The 21,157-nt window shown below is 39.9% G+C and overlaps 1 protein-coding gene across 1 annotated transcript in view; it reads right to left on the bottom strand.

The window, feature by feature from the left end:
• Nucleotides 1-21,157, bottom strand: part of TGFBR3 (transforming growth factor beta receptor 3) — a 119,276-nt gene that overhangs the window by 26,564 nt on the left and 71,555 nt on the right. Inside the window, exons 5-8 of the mRNA XM_065656064.1 lie at nucleotides 13,054-13,237; nucleotides 7,256-7,424; nucleotides 5,663-5,810; nucleotides 781-970 (exon numbers count right to left, since the gene is read on the bottom strand). Of these exons, the coding sequence (XP_065512136.1) occupies nucleotides 781-970; nucleotides 5,663-5,810; nucleotides 7,256-7,424; nucleotides 13,054-13,237 (691 nt within the window). The remainder of the gene's footprint in view (nucleotides 1-780; nucleotides 971-5,662; nucleotides 5,811-7,255; nucleotides 7,425-13,053; nucleotides 13,238-21,157) is intronic.

Below are 21,157 nucleotides of genomic sequence, written 5' to 3'. Positions count from 1 at the left end.
CAGAACACTAACTATCTCCTGGCCTATACACATGACTGCTAAGGACAGAAATCTCAAATGTGGCCCAAACAGATAACTATCTGTGACCCACGAGAGTGCAATTGACAAAATTAACGTGAAAGTAAGCTTTATCAAAACAGCTAAACAATATTATTAGTGGTTGAAATTCAGAATTAGTGAAAAAGCAGATGCAACTCCACTAGCTTTAATGGATGTGGATATCTTTGCATCCACAATTACTTGGTCAAATACTGATTTTTTTTTTAATGGTTGTATTTATTCTATTTGCCCAGACTTCTTTGGTAAACCAGTTTTGTCTGTAAAAAATTAAAAAATTTATTTAATTGTCTCAAGGAAACACTCTGCTCATACTTCTGAAAACAAAACAAACAAAAATGCAAACCAAAACAAAAAAACCAAACCACCCAAAGCTGGATTTATTCACTAAAACAACACGCAGTCGCTGAAGCCTATTCCAGTGAATGCTGAGCACGGTCAACTATAACAGCTTGTGAGCTGGATAAACTATAACCATTTAATTCCACTAACATTCTAGGAAAGAACACAATTTGCCTGGACATTTCCCATTAAAAAGCCACAGATTATTTTTTTCAACCAGCATTCCTAGATATTACCAGCATTCTTGATGATGAGCAGTGGAAGTAGGGCAACCTCCAACAACAAAGCTTCAAAACAGAGAAAGCACCTTCCAAATCATCACATTCCCAGAAATACAAGATAGATTATTTCTGTATGTTAAAAGCCCATCTTCAAGCTTACCTGTATCTTCAAGCTGCAGATGAAATCTGTTAGCAACAGGGGCTTTTGTGTAGGAAGTAATTGGACTATAGTTATGCTCATAAGCCCACTTGATCAAACTCTCATATGATGAGGGAATATCAGGTCTTACTGATTTACTCATAGTCATGGATCGTTCTGTTTCCTTTCCAAAACCAACGCTATTTGATGTCTGCAAACAAAGAAAAATTTTGTTCATGATTTACCATTTAAGGATACTTCAAATGGAATAGTGACATTAATTGAACATGGTTTTTACTCGATTTTACTCTATTAAATAACAGTAAACTGAAAACACCTGGGACATAAACCAGGCTCTGCCACCTCAGGCACAGAACTGCCGCAGACATGGAGAAACCAGCGCCCTCTTCTCCCAGCCTCTGCCTGGAGTACAATAAATCAAAGTAGTCAGAAACTGTTAATCCCTAAATGAGACAAAGATGTATTTACAGCATTTGCATAATGTCATATTTTCTTCAAAGCCGAGTTGAAATTACTTCTGAGGTGAGGTAAACTCAGGATGACAACTGATTTTTCAAATGCCCCCTTCACTTCTTTGATTAGAGCATTACTTAAGCTACACATGGGAAAACCTTTGTTCAAATGTGCATTACTGAAAAAGGCAAAACACAGCATGCTCGTGAAGTAGAGCAGATACCAGCTAACACTTTAGAGTCAGCTGACTGAGGAGAGTCTGTGCCTCTGAGTGAGCTTCATACTAGAAATATTCTGTGCCTCCTGCAACATGCTGAGTACGTTGAATAGGACTGAATTAAAGGCTTAATAGAGCAATAAGTGTGAGCATGCACGTTTATGCAAGGCCAAACAACATAAAAGACAACATATACTTTCTGCACATAAAATCTAAAATTTAATTAACAGTCTAAGTTTTACACAAATACATCGATACAGCAAACTCATAAATGCACTTGCTGACTTCTTAGTTTTCTTATTAATTAGAAGCAACAGCTTGTCAAAGTTGGCCGTTGAACACAGATATGTCACACAGTCAGTTAGCTTTTGTTTTACTGTAAATGTTTTGCAAAACATCAAGCTTTCTTGTCCAAATGTGCAAGTTAACGGAACATAACAAGCATCTCCGGCCGTTAGAAGGGCAGTTAGAAAATATTCACTGGTATTACACTTTAACTTGCTTTTAAGTGCTTGGCATCTTAAACATGTCTTCACACAAAGCTAAATACATATATATTTATTTTTACATGCACAACATCACTATTATCACTATAACAATCACATCCACAACTACAGAACAAGCAACATACAGCAGGAAAGGCACAACGACCCACTTTTCAGTTATTTCTGCAATGTGACTGAATTGCACTTTCTACATGCAGATGATACCACTGAATGCTCCACAAAAGACACACTCGTTTCCACACCTGATTACCTTCTCCATGATATAGGCTGCATTTTTTTTTTAATCTCCATTAGCTTCCCTCAATGTGAACAAATCCTAATCCTTTTTCACTCCAGAACATCAAAAGATTGACTGCACTGATCTCTTTTGCTCAGACCGCTTTTAGACAGTGGTCATAGGGACCTGCTACCCAGCGTCATAGAGCTCAGGTGCAATTCTCTACCTGACCTGAGAAATGGAGCTTTTGAACAAAGACGTGAATAAAGCTCACGAAGTGTCCTGATGGAATGGCAGGGTTTTTACCTTTAACTTCCTCCCTCATTTCTTCCTAATGACCCAGTTCTGCATTCTTGAAACACTCACAGCTTCATAATGGAAGCTGAAGGAATTTTAGGTGCAGAATGCCTGGTTTGAGGATGCTGTTACCAGTACAGTTACGGATGACCAGCAAAGGCTACTGAAGATAAGAAACAAAAAAGGAAGGAATAGGTATCCTAATTTTAGTGCCTTACTACTGTTTTGGATCAAATAATCTTTTATTCTTCAACGGATACAAATTTGGACATGAATTATCACACATTTTCATATTGCCACACGGCTTTGACTGGTTGGAATTATTATGCTACCCCAACTTTGCCGGATCTCCCTCTCTGCTTTCCCTTTTTTTTTTTGGCACCTGACCATTTCCAGGGCTTGTTTATACCTCTCCACTCCATGCTGAGCCTGTAGATGTCCAGTCCTGCGTCACCTCAACACAACAAAACCGAGCACAAGGCCTTGCAGGCACAGACGTGCCTTCCTTCACTTGCCTGCCCTGCAGACACCAGGCAGGGAGAGTCACCTACTAACCTGCTCGGAACAGAGAGAGACCTCTTCAGAACCTGGTGGGCAGCTGTTCTCGTGTACAGGATAGTCCCTCCAAGCTTTTGAAACCCTCACAGGTTTGTTCTGCGCATTTCACCTCTCTCACTCTTTATTCCTCGAAACACTTACTTTCTTGCTGCAATTTCACTTCTTTGTCCACTGTGCAACACACAGCTTTGTGAAAGGACATGGAACCCAAAGGAAGCGACACGAACAGCAGACAGACCACAAGTACAGAGACACCCGGCACAGCACTGGGGGGTGATGCAAGGACAGACTGCAGACTGGAGTTAAACTCAGCCTGGGAGGAAAGCATTGCATGTATATTATGTGCGATTACTCTACCTGAACTGCTTCCATTTTACTTAGTTTTGTGTCCATCCTCTTTCAGAGTTTCAAGAAACACAGCAAACTGGGAGATGAGCTAGATGACCTAAAAAGTCTTTTTTTCAGTTTTTGCCTATGAACTTAGACCTTAATAACTCCCAGGCTGGGGTTTGAGGCAGCTTAGAACTAACCTTTCCCTCTCGGTTTGCCAATCCCCTCAAGACAATTCTGATTCGTACTGAGGGCAAGAAGTTAGGAAAATTGAAGTGCATGGAACTGCTTCAACTAATAAAAGAACATTGTGAAACATTACCTAATTGTTTAGTAATGTTTTTTATGCATTGTCTAAATTTGGGCTTGGAAAGGCCTTCAGCTTAATAGAGATATGAACAGATCCTAAATGCTGGATGTACAGGCTTTTTAGTGACATGGGGGTGTGTAGTTTCCTCCCACATCCCCCTCTAAATAAAGGGGAGCAAACACACGTTCAGAAAATGAAGCATCTATATAAATAAAGCAGTTTAGCAAACAGTCACTCACAAATCCTAACATAAATATACAAAGTCTCTTATATACTGACATTTCCATATATAGTATTACTTTCTCTTTTTGTTAATCTAAATAAAATGTTACCTTTTGCCACTCGTTACAGAAAGAATTTTCACTTGTACTTTTTACTTATACTTTCAATAATTAATAAAGAACTTTAAAAAGAATAGCAGCCTTGCTTTTCTGTACTCAAGTGCAGCACTTCAGACCTTTTTAAAACCTCTAGAATTTCTCTCCCTGAAAATTCATCATCCATGAAGAGGCAGCTTCATGGATATGAAATATGGTACTTTGGCTATCTCCAAGCATGAAGTGAAGTAATGCACAATTCTCTGTCCTGTGAAAGTAGATCCATATAGGCCCAAATATACAGTGGTGAATTTTATGTAATAACCCAGAATGAAACTTTCAAGTCAAACATTGTTTTTTGCCCTTCTTCCTGGGTAACTAACCTTGACCCTTCTCTTTTAAGGGTTGATTATTTAGAACCTACAGAATGATCCGAACATCCTTTCCTGTCCGTAAGATAAAGATGTGTCAGGGATCAAAAGGGAATTTCATCCTGCAACCTAGATTATCTTTCCATTCAATTTTCTGAGCAACACCACAATTTATTTCTTTTTATTTCCTTGATTCTCAATATCTAGCATGAAATCTTGCCTACCAAATCCTCTTAGAAGATTTAGATCAAGCAGCTTTTGGATTCTGTCAGAATTGCCCTGGCACACATTAAAAGGAGAAAGCTACTAAGCACAGTAAAATTCTTATAAATACAGATAGCTGGAGTTTGTAAATGTATCTGAGTTACTGCAAAACTTTTAATCAGGAGACCACTGGGTGGTCCTGAGCAAACATTCATCTCAAATCTACAATGTGCTCCTAACTGATCACTTAAGACAGAAATAGGCCACACATTTATAGGCTGCAAGATCAGTCCAGTTTTATTTATTTATTTATTCCAGAGCAAGGGAAAACACATTTTCTTAGTAGAAATGGTGCTGAGCCACAAAAATCATCCTGAATCAGAAACTCCAATTATGTGTAAGTATACAGGGTGTTTCAAAAAGATGGGCTCAATTTGAAATCACTGTATCTTTGAAATTGTTCTGTCTTTTTGAAACACCCTGTAGTTTCAGAAGTTTATCGATCCTGGGTTTAGTTTTTTTTAAACTTATTATCTGCAGTTCGAGGAGAGGTGAGGTCAATTTGACCAAATGCTGGGGGAATTAGCACTGACAGGGAAGAGGGCTAGAGACTACCACAAACACAAGTGGAAGGAGTAGAAAGTTTCCACTTCTAAAGGGCCGTGGGTGTGTGGTGTGTATCTGGGATTACCCATTCTGCACTCACAGGCATCTTTCCAACTTCTGAGATGAACCTGTAGATCCACTCACCAAAGTAACAGCAAAAAGGGAGATGAACATCCAGCTCTGTGTTTAGGGTACTTCAACAGAAATCGAAAAGACACAGACCCTAAATTCTTGCGCTAACCACCTGGCTTCTGTGATGTGCTGGTCAGTTCAACAGCCCACATATGAAAAGTTAATGAGAAAAAAATACATAGTTTCTCTATTTAATTCTTGAAACACTGTAATGATTTTAAAAGTAGCTAAGAGAAAAAAATTGTTCAGAAATCAGTATGGTTGGATTCAGAAATCAATATAGTCTAGCACTATTTCACATTTAAATGGACTCTATACTGTTGCAGTATGATATTTCTCAAAAAATAAAGGTGCCTTAACTTACAATCACTTCCAGCTTTCCCTGGACATCATGCGACTTGATAACCCAATTGACAGACTTCTTACACTTGAGGATAAGTACAACATCTCTGACAAGTTTGGCGCCTGGTTGAGATGGTTTAATGTCAACAATTATATCCACCTGGAAAGCACTGTATGTGGAAAACAGAGAGAAAGTCAGACCAGAATGCCAGAAATTTTCAGCTATCAACCTTCTTCCAATCCATCATGTTTCCACTGTCTGGCCAGCTGATTAAAATGCTGGAGATTATCCCAGGCAACACAACATGTGCAAAACAGATTGTTATTCCACATACGCTTAAATCATTTTGCATAACAATAGAAACAGATACTTTTAAGACAAATAATATTTTTTGCCTCTTGTTTACAAGAAGTATGCTACTTATTTCAGCTATTATTTAGAGCAGGTTAGTTATAATGACTAGCAGTTTGCTTTATAAAGTAAATACTGTTTTCTTATTTCACTACTACAGAGCCTAAATATAGCTGTTTCAGTTTCCTCTGGCTTTAACTATATTAAAGCTCAAAATAATACCTTAAAAAAAAAGGCAAAAAGACAAATTAAGCAGGTTAATACCAAAAAAACCCCACAAACCCGGAACAAATACTATATCAGGGAGTGTGTCTGCCTAGGCAGTTAAATTGTGGAAATTACTTTGCTTAGGATCTTGCGTGTGTTGAGGAATTAAGCCATGTATTCAGTTTCCAATACTTCTGGATATACACTTAGTTTAAAAAGAAAAGAAAACAGATGTCCAGCCTACTGCTTGCTGGAAAATAGATGAACACTATCCAAGTTTTCAAGGCCTCAGTAAAATATGTAGAACAAATGGGTTTATACCCATCAATAACATCTAATCGTGCAAAATACTAATTTGACAGAAAAATCTTTACTTCCAGATCATCTCATGGGGCCATATGTCACAAGAACGTGCTCATTCCCAAGTAACAGGTGTCAACTAATATTCTGCACTGAGACCTGGTGTATCTTGGGACCTTCATTTTACCTCCTGCAGTTTTACACAGGCCCAGCTCTGTGTGCTTCTTTGTGGACAATACATAAAACTAAGAACGAAGCAAGAAGAATTTAACTTATTAAAATTATTACTTTTTTAACTTTTAAAAACAAAACATTTAAACATTTTGCAGTGTTACCATCTGAAAAACGAATTCCTCTTGTACTATCAGCCAAAGCCAAAAGCCCAGAGGGCTTGGAAACAGGGCTGTTATTGCATAACACTGCAAGGGACACAGAACAATGCTGATGCTAAAGAACAGCTCTGTTCAGGATGAGGCTGAAACTCGTGCCACACAGGGGCAGACCATTTGGGCTCACCTGCTCCACTCCCATCACACTCCTCAGCACCTTCTTACTCTCCCAACGTTGCTAGGCCAGAATATTCTCAGGCTCTGGGGTTCACCATCTTGCAATGAGATAACTACCCTTATTGCAAAGACCCTTCCTCCCACCTCTATCTCCGTGATTTCCTCAAGGCTCCTTCCAGTGATTTTCAACAGACAAGTGAAATCTTTAACTGTGACTTCAAAGATTTAATCTATTTAGACATTACTTTACCTGTATGGATTGGAATTTGGGGTGATAAGTTCAATGATATGAACTTCTCTTTCTTGGATTAAGCTAGACATAAGGCACCCCTCTGCTGTTTTTGGTTGTAGGTATCCCGCAAGGTAATTTAAAGAGAGAAAATTCTTTTCTATGTTGCATGAAGGAGGAAAAACTTGATCTGGAGGGAGAAAGAAAAAGAAAGCATATGCACCTTTTCACATAGATGAGAGCTTACATGGATTTATGTACTACAACTACTTCAGTGCAGCACTATCTTTTACTATACAGGTCTTTAGACTAAAAGGCGTATCTATTATCTGTCATAAGCACTTACGACAAATCAACATAATATTGAAAAGGAGATCACTGTTGCAACAGCACAGCACATCCCTGATGTAAAATACCTATTAATACTTTTAAACTGAACAGCTTCTATTTACAGATTCAAGTAGTTACTAAGAGAAAATCCCTACAAAGAGAAATCTGAAAACAATACTGAAGCTAAATATGTGAGCATTTTTCAAAATGAATAAAATACATCTGGTTTGTTCCTTGCACCTTTAAAAAATTCTTTCTTTTGAAATTAACTCCTAGAAAACTTTTGTGATCTATACCAGCTCCCTTTAGAAAATGTTTTATTCTTGTTATTATAAACTGAACATATTTAGAAGATCACAGAAAGCATTTTCCATTTCCTTACCCAATATCATTTTCTATATATTGTGCAGTCAGAATAAGTGTTGCCTAGAAATACTGCAGTTCTCTTGTGCATGGAAAATTGAATATAGCAAGAAAAGGATGAAATCAGTTGTTGATATTAAGGAAGTCTGACCATAATATCCATAACTGAAATGAAGAAATTCTACAGCAGATATTCAGTTTCTCCTTTGGTTTTAACTGCCTAGCTGATCACAAGGATTAACTAGTGTACAATGCAAAACATAAAAAATAGTCACTTGGTACGAAGTTCTCATGTACAGCCTACGGTGCTGTACCCCAAGAAGCAGTATTTCCGTTGAAAAATAGAAAAACTTTCTGATACAGCTTTACATATGAATAGTCATAATACACAAAAGGACTAAGTATCTTGTTTAAAGACACCAGGTCCTGTAAGAACATAATTCCAAATGGTTGGCTCTTTGACCTTTGCTTTACAAAGAAGGCTTTCCTACTAAGGTCAGTAGCAAGACAGAAAAAATTTTAAAAAAAAATCAAATATAATGCATTATGCATGCAAAACTGTAGACAAACTCTTAAAAGCTGAGTTGAGACCACTGTTCGCATCTGCTCCCGAAATGAGAGCTGAAATGTAACCCCTGAAGTGCATTTCTGTGTGGTACACAACTTTGCAGGGACTCTCGTGACCCCGGCCACTGCAGAAACAATTAGGGGAGTTTCTTCTCCCGATCTTACACAAAGTAGTCTTTGAATAGTAACCTTGCTGCCTTCCCTACAGAATCTATGAAAGCGGTATGAGGCCATAACTATTCATACTCTGCAAGCAAAGTGCTCCGCTAACATCTGGTATGTGCCCTGCCAGATTAGCCTTGAATGCAGCTGCAGCTTTGCCAGCTCCTCCCACAACAGCACAGAATGGAAAATGATCCCAAACGGTCTGCTCTGAGCTTGAATTTGTATATACACACGCAGAGATACTAGGTGTTTGCTCCTCAGCTGCCACAGAACACAATTCAAGCCATAAAATAACAGCCTCTGAGTGGTTTGTGGATAATTACCACACGTGCTATCGTTTGCCACTGCAAAGAACTTGGTTCCTGCCCGTGGCACGTCCACTGAACGCCTCTGCAGCTCCCCAGAGCCGCTGCTCTTGCTGCCACCAGCGCGCAGGCTCTCCAGCCCGGGCCCCCGCTCCACAGCACGCTTCCCTCTGCGGCAAATTTTAACCCCGTCACATTGGCTATTTACTTCTCCCCTTCACCAAAATGTGCTTACTCTCGTCTGTACCAGTTACCAAGACCTGGGCTGGAACAGAAAAGGGGATCCATTTCATCTTCCTATGCTTATTATACTTTTTTAGTTTCGGGGCTCCTTACTTTGGAAAGGAGATCTCTGCAATCAATTAAAAACCTTACTACACCAGCCAGCAAACAGTCAATTTACGGACCCCGTGCCTCTCTAATCTGCACAGCCTCCCCGTATGGAACCAGACACGAGGTTCGCCTGTGACCCCCGCACACGTGGAGCTGTGCTCAGCGGCCGCGTCCCGCTTGGGCCCGCGCGGGGCTGCGAGGACGGGGACTGCAGATCGCACACCGGGACCTGTCGTGGCTGCGGGCAGCACCTCTGTTTTACAGAGGAGGAAAGACACGGCCCGCTCTATCCTGCACAGATTAGGTGTCATCTGCAGGTTCTTGGCTAAATTGGGTAAAAGTTGAGCATCCTAGCTTAAAAACATGAGGTTTTTGTGAAAATGAGCACTGTTTTAATCGGGTGTCACTCTTCAAGACAGATGCCCTGGGCAGACGCAGTTTGGTTTAGCACCGAAAATCCCACCGAAGCAAAGCTTGCCTTTCAAAGCCGAGCTCAGGATATGCCAAGTGTTTGTGACTTTCCTCAGCCACTCTGATGGCGGGGCTTTTTTGGGTGTATTTTGCAGTTTACTAGCCCTTAGCGCAACGGAGATCAGAACCTTGACTGACATTTATCGGCAGGGTATGAACGGGAGCAGAGAAGGGGCTGCAGAGGTCTCTTCAGGGAGGGGAGCAGCTCTTGGCAGGACACACAGCTAAAGCCTGACACAATGCAATCACCTGCAAGGATTAAACCAAGCAAGTCCGCTGTACAGGATACATCACTAGTGTGTATAGGCAAAAATTCAGAGTCGGGACTGAAGCTTCACTTTCTGCCAGGACAGGAGCACAGTGTTACTGTCTGCAAACAGGCGGTACATTTTCCAGTTTAGTTATTGTTATGGTTGACTATTTTTTATTCTTATTTAACTAAGAAATGTATTGAAATTAGGTTTCCCCCAGGCTAGCGCATCTGCCCTGGATTTACACTGGCAGTACTGGATGTGTTAGGTAACATTTAGCTAACTGATAAGTCTTCCTGACTTGTACAATCATATCTCATTGAAGCATGAGGAACTAAACTGATTTCTGCTGAAAAACACATACTAACATAACTTTCACCATGAGCAGTCCCACTTTCTAGAATCTGATAGCAATTATCACGGCAATCACTTTGCCATCTCCTACATTGCACAAATCAAAGCAAGAACAAGAACGCCACTTCTTGTGCTCCCTTCCTCCAAACCCTCATTCTGGCCCCTTCAAGTTCTCACTGTGCTCAGAATCCCTGCATTATTTGATCGGCCACTCTTTCAAATTGACGGGATTCAGATGTACTTGGCCCTGACCCAGTTTGCTGGGTTGCTCAGTGGCCTTTCATTTGCAGCTTTAGAAGTGATTTCAAAGACCCATTGCATCAGAAGCAGTTTTATTCTATGAAAGATCACCCTTCTTCAGATTTTTTGTCCTCTGGCTTGCAGTTTCTGTTTGCTGTATTCAGCTACAGCCTCCACTTCTAAAATGTTACATCTTCCAGTTTCAAACTTTTCTAACTTGAGTGAAGCTGCAATGTACACAACTACATGAATACTGCCGTTAAATTCTGTATTGGTCACGTAGCAAGAAACTACTTCATATGACCACCTATAGACAATGAGTATCACTAGCTGTGATTCACAGACTGGCAGCTCAGGGTGCCTGTCTAAAGCACTTGAGGAGTGTGAGTTTTGTATGAAAAACCCTGAAATGTCCATTAGCATATGCTGTGGTTTGTGGAATCCAGTGATTCCATCATTCACGCTGCAGAGAAGCAGACCAGCTCCACGTCCCACATGGTTTCCACAGAACTCCTTGCACGACAGCTGCAGTTCAAGAACTGACCCTCTCGCCAGCCCTGAACACATGCATTACTCCCACACATACAGCCATGCTCATTCTTCTGCCAGGAATTTAAATAAAAAATGGTTACAACTGAGCTAGTTTGTAGGAGCCTTCTCAGAAACCATATATTTTGGTTGCTTGCCAAGTTCCATTTTGTGTACTTGCTCCTAATTAAATTATGTTTTAACACATTCTAAAGATGATTCAAAGCTCTCCTATTTAGCTGCCTAGTTCACCTGGAGATGTGCAAATCAACAAATAAAATTGTATCTGTTTTTTAACATATCTAATGAAATGTTCATTTCTACAACACAGAGACCACTACTCCCATATATACGTTCCAAGAGCACTATAATAAGCGAATAAATATATTTCTGAATGATTTTCTGGCATCAAAATCCAAGATTGGTGCCAAGTAGAACAAAAATCACACAGGGGAATCCTGTACAAATTTGGCAGGATTTGGATAAAACCAATACAGGCATGTTCTGATTTTGGGGGGCAAGCCTCATGCTTCAGGAAATCAAATGATCACATACAGGTGGTTAGGAAAGAATGTTTTCTCCACAGAACGTTTTTGGGATTTTTTCAGCTATGCAGGAGTTTCTCTAGAAATATTGCTGAAGTACTACTAAATTAGGCTAGTAAATGCTCAGCCCACCAGTACCCATTGGATGCTGATGAAATGTTTTATTGATTTCTACTTTTCTCATCACTGGACTTCTCAAGAGACAACAATTAGTTTCAAAATATCTGGACCACTAGCTGCAATGCAAATGAGTTCCAGCTCGCTTTTACCAGCCTTTATTGCTGCTGCTTTTGGTTTAGCCTAAAGCTGGATGTTTGTTTTAGCCTGAACTTGGATGACTTCTTCAGGGAACAAGAAAAACAGTGAACTGCAGGCCACTAGGTAAACAACACTGACATCTTAAAACATTCCATACCTGTGAAAAAGAAAATTTCACTCCCAATCATCATCCTGCACAAAAGAGGTAAGTCCGCTCTCTCTGCAAAGTTCCTTTTAATAACAATATATTTTCCAGAAAATGAACCTGATAGGGATAAGTAGGGCATAAACCGTGCTGAACTGACTGCCTTGCTCCAAGAATGTAGTGAAGAGAAGAGCTGTGGCTCTTGGTTATGACCAGCTCAGGTGGAATTCCCCTGCAGAAGATATGCTATGTGACCGGCAGTCAGCTGAGGGAAAGCATGAGCCAGAAGGAGCTGCAGAGGCTCATCTTATTAAGTTGTTCCAACACCGCTCAGCTACAGAGCTACTGCCCAAACCCCACCTTAATATGAGCCTGTGAAACCCCAGAAGAGCTGGAGTGCTCTCCCACCTGCCCTGGGCCACCTGATGGATTTGGCATGCAGTTCACATGGACAGGAAATATTTCTCCATGGGATGAAAATACACAAGGACATCAGACTGAGGCAACTCATCTTGGTGAAGAAAGCAATAATTCTTTGCCTAAAGTAGACTGAATCCTTATACATGCAAATACTGAAAAAAATGCAACTCAGGTCTTTCTAGAAATTACCCCCTACCTCAGGTTCTCTACTTCTGTCCTTTAGATGAAGGCACCCAAACAATAACCATTAGTCGTTTATTCCTTTCAAAAGGTGAAGCTTTGACTCTGTAATATTCTGGCCAATTATATCCACGTTAATGAGCATAAAATTAGGGCATCAGAATCCATTAAAAGTTGCCTATTTCCGAGGTCTGGTCTTTACACTTGCTCTTATTTGTCTGCCTTCCCCTTTCATATCACATCTCTTGCAAAATGACAGGTATGTTTAAAAACTAAAATAAAAGATACGAAATAATACTATGGCAAGACTTATTCTCAACATCTAGAAGCGCCTACCAGTTCTTTTGGTTTGGTTTTGTTTTACCTTCTCCTACTTTAATATAGATGTTTCTTGATATTTTGAGTTCAGTGAAAGATGTTACTGCTCCATATTCCTTCTGGGCCCACTGTAGCAGGTGCTCATTTTTCTCAGGAAAAACCTTTTCTTCCGTTTCTGCTGACAAGGAGAAATTTCCTTTCTCAAACTGAACAACGGAACCTAAAGACACCTGATGGGAACAAAAACATATTTTTAGTGTGGTACATTTATCCACACAGACAGGCTGCATGTTTAAGCAATGTAATATGTCACACCGAAATGCATTCACTGAAGGTGATTATGGCATATTTCCAACAATGCCTTAACTTCACGGTTTTTAACATCTGCGTAAGTCCTTTTTCAGAGATGATTTTTAAAAATGAAGCACCCATCAGCCCGTGGCAGCTAAGGGAGGGCTCCGAAATGGGGCTGCTGCAGGCGCGGTGCAACAGGGCTGCCTGGGAGCTGAGCTGAAGACAAGTTCCTCTAGGAGAACAGGAGAGAGTAAGAAGAAGATGGTCTGAGGAACTGAAGACAGAGAAGGATGTGAAACTCAATAAAACTGGGAACTACTGAAGTAACCCCAAAATCGGAAAAAGCATGAGTCCAAAGCTCAGTGACAGATAAAGGCAACAAAGAAACACAGAGTAAGGAAAGAGAAAGGCTAAGAGAAAGGGAAGGTATTTACTTTTGCTTTACATCCAGGAAGAGAGGAAATGCTTTATTGTATTAATTGCACATTATACTGGGATAATGGTCTTTAAGTATCTCTCCCACCTTTTAAGCAACACAATCAATAGCAACTATTTAACAGAGGTTATCTGAAACCAGGTTCCAATTACAGAAATGAGCTACCAGCAACCACCTTCCCTGGAACTACAGTTCCCAGCACTATTTCAGGATGTTACATGTCAGTTTGTTTAGCACCTATGAATATTTGTCCAAGTAGACACATAAATTACACCCTTTGGCACATGAAAGTTCTTCCTTGTGCTTCCAGCTATTACATTAGCATTTATTACACACATATCACACACTCTCCTCTAAGAGAAGGCCCATGTAATTCCGTGTTCAATCTGACCAGACCTGTCAGAAAAAACAGCTTAGGAGTTCTTCTGCCAGAATAGTTTTCAAAGTTTAAATTAACATCTGTTTCAATTCTCAATGATCTGCCTTATTTGTTGTTTTTCATATGACTACTATAAAACACTTCCTTTAAATGGAAGAAGTCTTTATTCAGTGGAACACAGAATACACCATTTTCTCTCAATACTCTCAGAGTTCTGGAATAAGAAAGCAAACTCTGCCATTAGAGTAAATGCCCCCAAACCTACAACACTACAAAAAGAGAGCAACAGAGTTATCTTTAAAATGTATTTACCAAATAGCATTCACTTTGTACTTTCACCACTCAGAAGCAGCTATACCACGGACTGATTTTATGGGACATCTCTACAATGCTCCTAACACATTAAATTTTACAGTGTACACAAGCTGGTGGGATGACACTGACACAGCACAGGCCTGGCCCCGCAGGGATCGCATTCAGAACACCTCTTAGCAACCATGTCTCTAGATCCAAGACATCTGGGACATCTTCGCAGAGCTCCAGCCTAATTAGAAAAATCTCCCATGCATAAAAATTGCAGGTTTTAACGACTTAACCAGTTATTATTTTGCAGGGATATTGAGTAGATGCTGACATTCCACTCCCAGGAACAAACCTGCTTAACTACCTCAAAAATACTACAGTTTATCCAATAAGTACAGTAGTTGTCTTTCATTTACACTATTTCACAATGTTTCTGCTACTTTTTATAGTCAGTATCAGAGTAAGAAGTATCAGTGCAACCTTTTAAGACACTTGAGGAAAGTGTGAGAGAAAATATTCCTTCTAAATATTGGCCAAAGAAATGTATTAGCTTGCAATAATGCATTTTCACTGTTTTTTTTGTTTAAGATTTGAGATATTTAAATGTCTGCTGGCACAACAGCTTTCTTCCTCAGAATACACTTGGGTTTCCATTTCTTACTAATTAAAACTTGAAAACCTTCTGCATCATCCTGCAGCAGGACAAATGTCTTCCTGCAAGACAGATCCTACCAATGAACCCCAAAGGTACAGAGTCCTGGTAGGGAGGAACCAACAGACAGAAAGCAGAGCAACTAGAAAGTCTGGCAAAAGCATCCTCACTAGATGATCATACAGTAAACATCTTTAAATAAACATGAAGCTTATAATAAATTATTTTTTTAATCACATAGTAAAGTCTATTTGAAATGCTGGTTCCACCACCAGGTTTTAGAAAGGAGAGCAAGGTTCTGCTGCGCGTGCCAATGTTGGGATTTTTACTACATGGACCTAAGGCAAGGTTAAGTGAGCCAAGCACGTTATTTTTTCTGGAAAGAATTCAATAGACTCTTCCATAAAAGGCAACCATCACTGTTTCAACACCTGCCTTGAACATTAACTACTTACTCTTCAGAACAAACCAAGAGCGGCTCTCTCCAACGTACTTAGGATAAACTGGGGCATTAAAATCAAAGGATGTTTAAAATATTTGGGAATATATCAACCATTTTTATCTGAGCACTCATTACACAGCCGACTGGGTGATCGAGAAACTGCTGCCACGTAAACTTTTCTCTCCTCGCTTCATCTCCTTCAGTGGTTGCTTTCAGAGGTTGCAGAGTGGAAAAAGCGCCCCAGCTCTATTTCTTTCTGTTGTTGTGGGGACATTAAAAGTGACTGCACCAGAAATATCCTCCGCCGCTGAATTCACCTACGTGCCCTGTCGCAGTTCTGAGGCTAAATGAGGAAACTTCTAAGTCTGATGTGGAAAATCAGTTTGCAAGACCAAAAGATACTGGCCATGGCCACTAACCACAGCAAAGACCGCAGCTCAAAGGGCTCTTCTGCAGTCAGAAGAAACAAAGATCAAGTACAGTGTTTTAAAAATTTGCTACCAAAACCTGAGTATTCTATCGAAAAAACATGTTTAGGAACATATTTTGATTAAACACACTACTACCTTGCTGACCATTGGTGAAAATAGGGAGTGTAATTTTCTTTGCACTGTACAGAAGCAAGGAAACATATGCCCCTCATGCTGGGGGGTGGCGGGGGGAAGACAACCACCTTTATATGTCCCTTAAGAAAACTTTCCAGTCTTACAAAAACTGCCCTCTCAAGGCTGCCATGGTAGTCCAGGACATCAGCTACCTGAAGTGCCAAACGGCGTGAGTTACTATTCCCCAGACGGAACAAGTCTCAGAACCAACCCTGGGTCACCTCAAATGTACACACTGCTGAGCATGAACACTGCACACACTCAAAATACAGTCTTCTGTTTCTTATTTTACCTGTTTCCTTCTCTCCTTTTAAATGTTTATTGCCTTTTCTTTGAACCTGATCCAAGTGGTATATTTACTTCGTTGGCTTTATGACATTAAGTATTTAACACAGTTATAATTCAGAACTCCCAAGTAGGAAGCAAGTTCATAATTTAGCCTTGAGAGAGAGGTAGGCACCTTTAGGAGATGACTCAGAATACAAGTGAATTGTCCATAGCATGAACTGATCCCTCTCCTCCCAGCAACAGCTACACCACTACCCACCAAGGCCCCTTGAGCACAAGTGACCAACAAAGCCACCCGTAAAGCCAAGACTGAGGCAAATATACTAGCAGAAAAGCAGCATCCTTCATATTTTTATCTGAGCTATACAGTATCCAGCCTGTGGTGGAAACGTGTAGAAGAAGAGTAAATCTGCTCAGAAGAAAATTCAAAAATTTGAACCAGCTTTCAGAGCAGCCTACATGGGGTTCAGACTCAGCTGGTGGTTTTTGACAATGTACTTCGATGTGCTTTGGCCCCTTACAGAGGAAAAGTAAAGCCATGTATGGAAAAGTATCAGGTACTCAGAAACTCAAAAATATATCCTTTGTTGTTCGTAAATCCCCATACAACATACAGTAAGCACCAAGAGAACAATTCTCTTTGGTAAGTGACTAAGTAACATGCTGCTTCTGAAATGACGAGCGACGTTTGTGAATCATCTATCAGCTTTGTCCCTACCAGCCACAGAAGTGCGATGCTTTCAGGCAGTAGTAAAATTTTTCTTTTTCTGTTTAGTGTTCTCAAGACCATTTACAGTCATCACAAAATTCCACTGCCAGTTCTCACATTTTTGAAGACAAACAGGTAAAAAAGCAGCACTATCTTAACAAGATTTTAGACCTTAATTCTACTTCCTGGGAGATGCTCAGTTCGCCAAAAACCAAAGATCTTGGTAGGAATTATGGCTGCTCAACACTTTCTTGGGATGAAAGCAGAACCTCGTAGGATCAGACTCTTGCATGTCTTTATGTATCTAGAAAGAAGATCCTGGGATTTTCCATCAAAGCTGAAACTGTGCCAAAGCAAGTGCAACTTTCAAAGCCCTTATGGAATAATTACTAGATTGATAAAAAGGAAACGAAAAAATCTGTGTAAAGGGGAAATTTGTTCCCAAAGTTTAGGACTCAGCAGAGGTTTATAATTGCACACTGGTAACTGTCCACACATCTCACATTAATCTAACAACATGTTAATAGACTCCACGTAACACTTGTTTGATCTGAACAAAATAAGGTAGCAGAAGCTTTTCCAGGGATTCTGTTTCAAGTTAGATTCAGTTTAGTGGGAGGGGAGAGGGGAGGGGAGGGGAGAGGAGAGGAGAGGAGAGGGGAGAGGAGAGGATTAAACCATATCTATGCAACTGCAGCCATAGTTTCCACTGGAATAAATGACTCAGTAACACAACCTGTTGTGATCTGTTATCTCCACATCTCTAACACTAATAGTCTGCCAAAGTCAAAACCCTGTTTCTGTAAACTTCCACTAGCTAAACCCCCTGTTCACTGAAGCAAGCAGAGAGAAGGAGCTGTGACCATACAGAAGGGAAAAGACCATCACAGATGCCCGTTCCAGGCCCTTCGGCCTCCTGCAAGATGGGACTGGGAACATACCTCAGCCACCAAACACCAGAATGTTGTTTCTTTCCTTAGTCTCGCAGCCTGGTTTAACTTAAAGCCCAAGTCTTGCTAACTATCAGCCTCCTTTGCTCTGAAAGTGACGGGCCTGGGCAGCAGCACCCAGACCTGGCCCATCCACAATTTCAACACAAAGTTTTGGTTGGAGCGGTGACCCACGAAGACAGCCCGCTCTTGAAGCTGAAAGATGGCCTACATCGTCTGGGACAGGAGAATATCTAGTATGACCTATGCGATACTCTTAGCAAAATAGGCTCCAGAAAACCACAAGACTTGAACATGCCATGAAAGGAGACACTAAGGCACAGGGACCTCCTGTCCTTCCTCTGAAACTTGCTGGTAGGTTGGTATTTCGGAAATATTTCTGCTCGAACAAAAGTCCTAACAGTAGAAGCAGAGGACACCTATGTATCATTAAATTTCCCTATTTTGGGACATCACACTACCACATATAGACTTTTTTTTTTTACTATATGCTGGATATTTGCTTCATGTACTATATCTTGCTTTCTAAGCCAAAAATATCCCTTCCCTTCTGTAACACTTTCATGAAGCAACCTTTGAATCAAAAAACCACCTATATATTTAAAGATGCCTTGCTATGGTTATTGTACTCTTTAAATCCTTTTACTGAATGCAGACAATGCATCACTTTCAAACATGTATTTACCACCCTGTCATTTTCTGCCATCTGTACTTCCGACAAAATCCTTCCACTCTATTGCCAAGAACATAAGAACAAGCACTATACGGAGCCTGAGGTTTCCCTGATATTTCTGGGAGTAAACCAGTTATATAGACTCTAGAAAAGCAGGATTTTGCAGGGGGTTGAGTCAGGCCATGAGACAAAGTCTCCAGGCAAATTTACTATTGTGAAAAGCATAATAAGAGTTTCTGTTTACTAAACACTGCTTTTAATTAGACACTTCTCACATTTTTCAAAAGGCAAGGATATGGTGTGGGGAGCAGGAGGGGGAATATGAACTCTGCCAAGTGAAAAGGGCAACTACAGGGTTGTTTACAGCTCCTGAGTAGAACAACCATGAAGATTTACAAAAAAAAACAAACCCAGGATTCTATGGAAATATAAACGTCCTTTTAAATTCCTCTTCACACTGTTACACAACACTGAAAATCTACTGCTTTTACTTTGAATAGTGAAAGGTCACTATTTAGACCAAATTTATCACTAGTCATGCATTTCCTATCCTTCCTCACTCTTCTCCTCGCAGAGCACTCTGTTCACATCTGGGTCTGTTTAACCAATGATTGGAAATTTAGCCTCCTGATTTCCCGTTAAATACTAGGCACAGGAAAACAAATAGCACTTGTTTTTCAGTGAGTTTTGTCAGTCATCCAAAATCTAGTGCAAACCATAGAACAGCCTGTGGTTTGGTGGCAGAGACCCAAAATATGTGAACCATATTTTCATGAAGTGAAAGGAATAAACCAGCTATTGGCTGAAGTAATGAGAACATTGCTTTTTTCTTCTTAGAAATAGAGAAATGACTAACAATTAAACTCGTAATTCCATCACTTATTCTTCATTAAAGCTTTTCTTTTCTCTTTTCAAATCTTAAGCCAAGAGCATGTGATCTAGTTTTCTATTTATCATTACTGCTGTTGCTTCCTCCATTTTAACAACTTAACACACACATTCAGTCCTATTAAAGGGGTTCTTGTGAGTAAGGTTATTTGCTCGCACAAGTGCTTTCTCATCCATAACTCTTACTCATTCAAATGCCTGAATAATTAACTCAGAGAAAGAGCTGAAACATCACATCTTAAATAAAATATTATATAAAATTTCATATGTAGATATTTAAGGGGGTTTTGGATCTATTCTAACAGTGATTTCTGCCAGGAAATCACAAAGGATTGGGTCCCTTCTTTCATTGATTTAATTCTCACTACTTTCACTTGCCCAGTAAAGGCATTCCTAGGCTATAAAAGCAATTGAGAAAGTTACCAAATCTAAACGAAAAAATAATTTGCTGAGTAGCACCTATAAAACCCTCTTTATGGGCAGTTTCATAAAACTGGTTTTCTGCCAAGGCACGTTTGCAATAAACTGCTTTCAGAGAAGGAGAGAAATAATGACTCAATGTAAAGGGAGGAAATTATTCGTTATACGACAACTTAAAAGCAAGTTGGTGGAAGAGGTCTGGTAAGGTTTTTCTGCAAGATTGACCTGCAACAAGATCATAGGTATAAGCATTTTCTACAAGTGTTGCCTAGCTTACATAAAATTTCAAACTGTCATAATCTAACCAGCCTAATCACCAGAGAAAATGTCCTTCACCTTCCTCTCCTACTCCTTCTTTACGATATAATTTTGGCATTTATTTCCTCCAGAGGAAAAAAAAAATAGCACAGATGCTAAGTATTCCCCTTGCTGAACGAAGCAGCGCTTCCCAGCCACGCACTGCTCTTCTGAGTGATGAGAGGGGCTGATGGTCCAGCCCAGGGACACCTGAACAGAAAATGACCATTCCCACACTGTTGTATTTTTGTGACATGTAAAAATATCCAATCAGACTAATACAACTAGATACGCCAGTAATCAAAGTCGGGATTTTCAATTACTTAGGTCAGGCAGAGTTCATGCACTAACCCATTTCAGGTATTTTTGGATAGAAATGCCATAATACTTAGCTATATTTATTTTTAACATGTTGAGAATAAACTCAAGACTTGACTAAAATCACAATAATTTTCCCAGCACCACCTACTTAACCCATCAAGATATATATATATAACGTACAGAGAATCTGAAAATAACCTTGTCTATGCTAAATGTATTGTTAACACCACACTATGCAGTTACCATATATTCACTTTTCTCTAACACATACAGAAATTTATGTCAGGCTTTTATCAAGATGACCTTTTTTAAAAAAAAAAAAAACTATTCACTAGTGTTTCCTCTAGTTTATAAATGTGGAAAGGTGCCCTGAGAAGCAAAATTACAATACAATAAGGTAAGAGGCTAGTAAAGAAAAACTCCCTTTAGCGCCCATGCCCTGTCTCAGACACCTTCCTCCAAAGTACTGTCGCTCCATCAGCATCACTGTGCT

The sequence above is a fragment of the Caloenas nicobarica genome, chromosome Z, assembly GCF_036013445.1.
Source record: "Caloenas nicobarica isolate bCalNic1 chromosome Z, bCalNic1.hap1, whole genome shotgun sequence".
NCBI lineage: Eukaryota > Metazoa > Chordata > Aves > Columbiformes > Columbidae > Caloenas > Caloenas nicobarica.
This window is presented reverse-complemented; position numbering and strand designations above follow the sequence as displayed.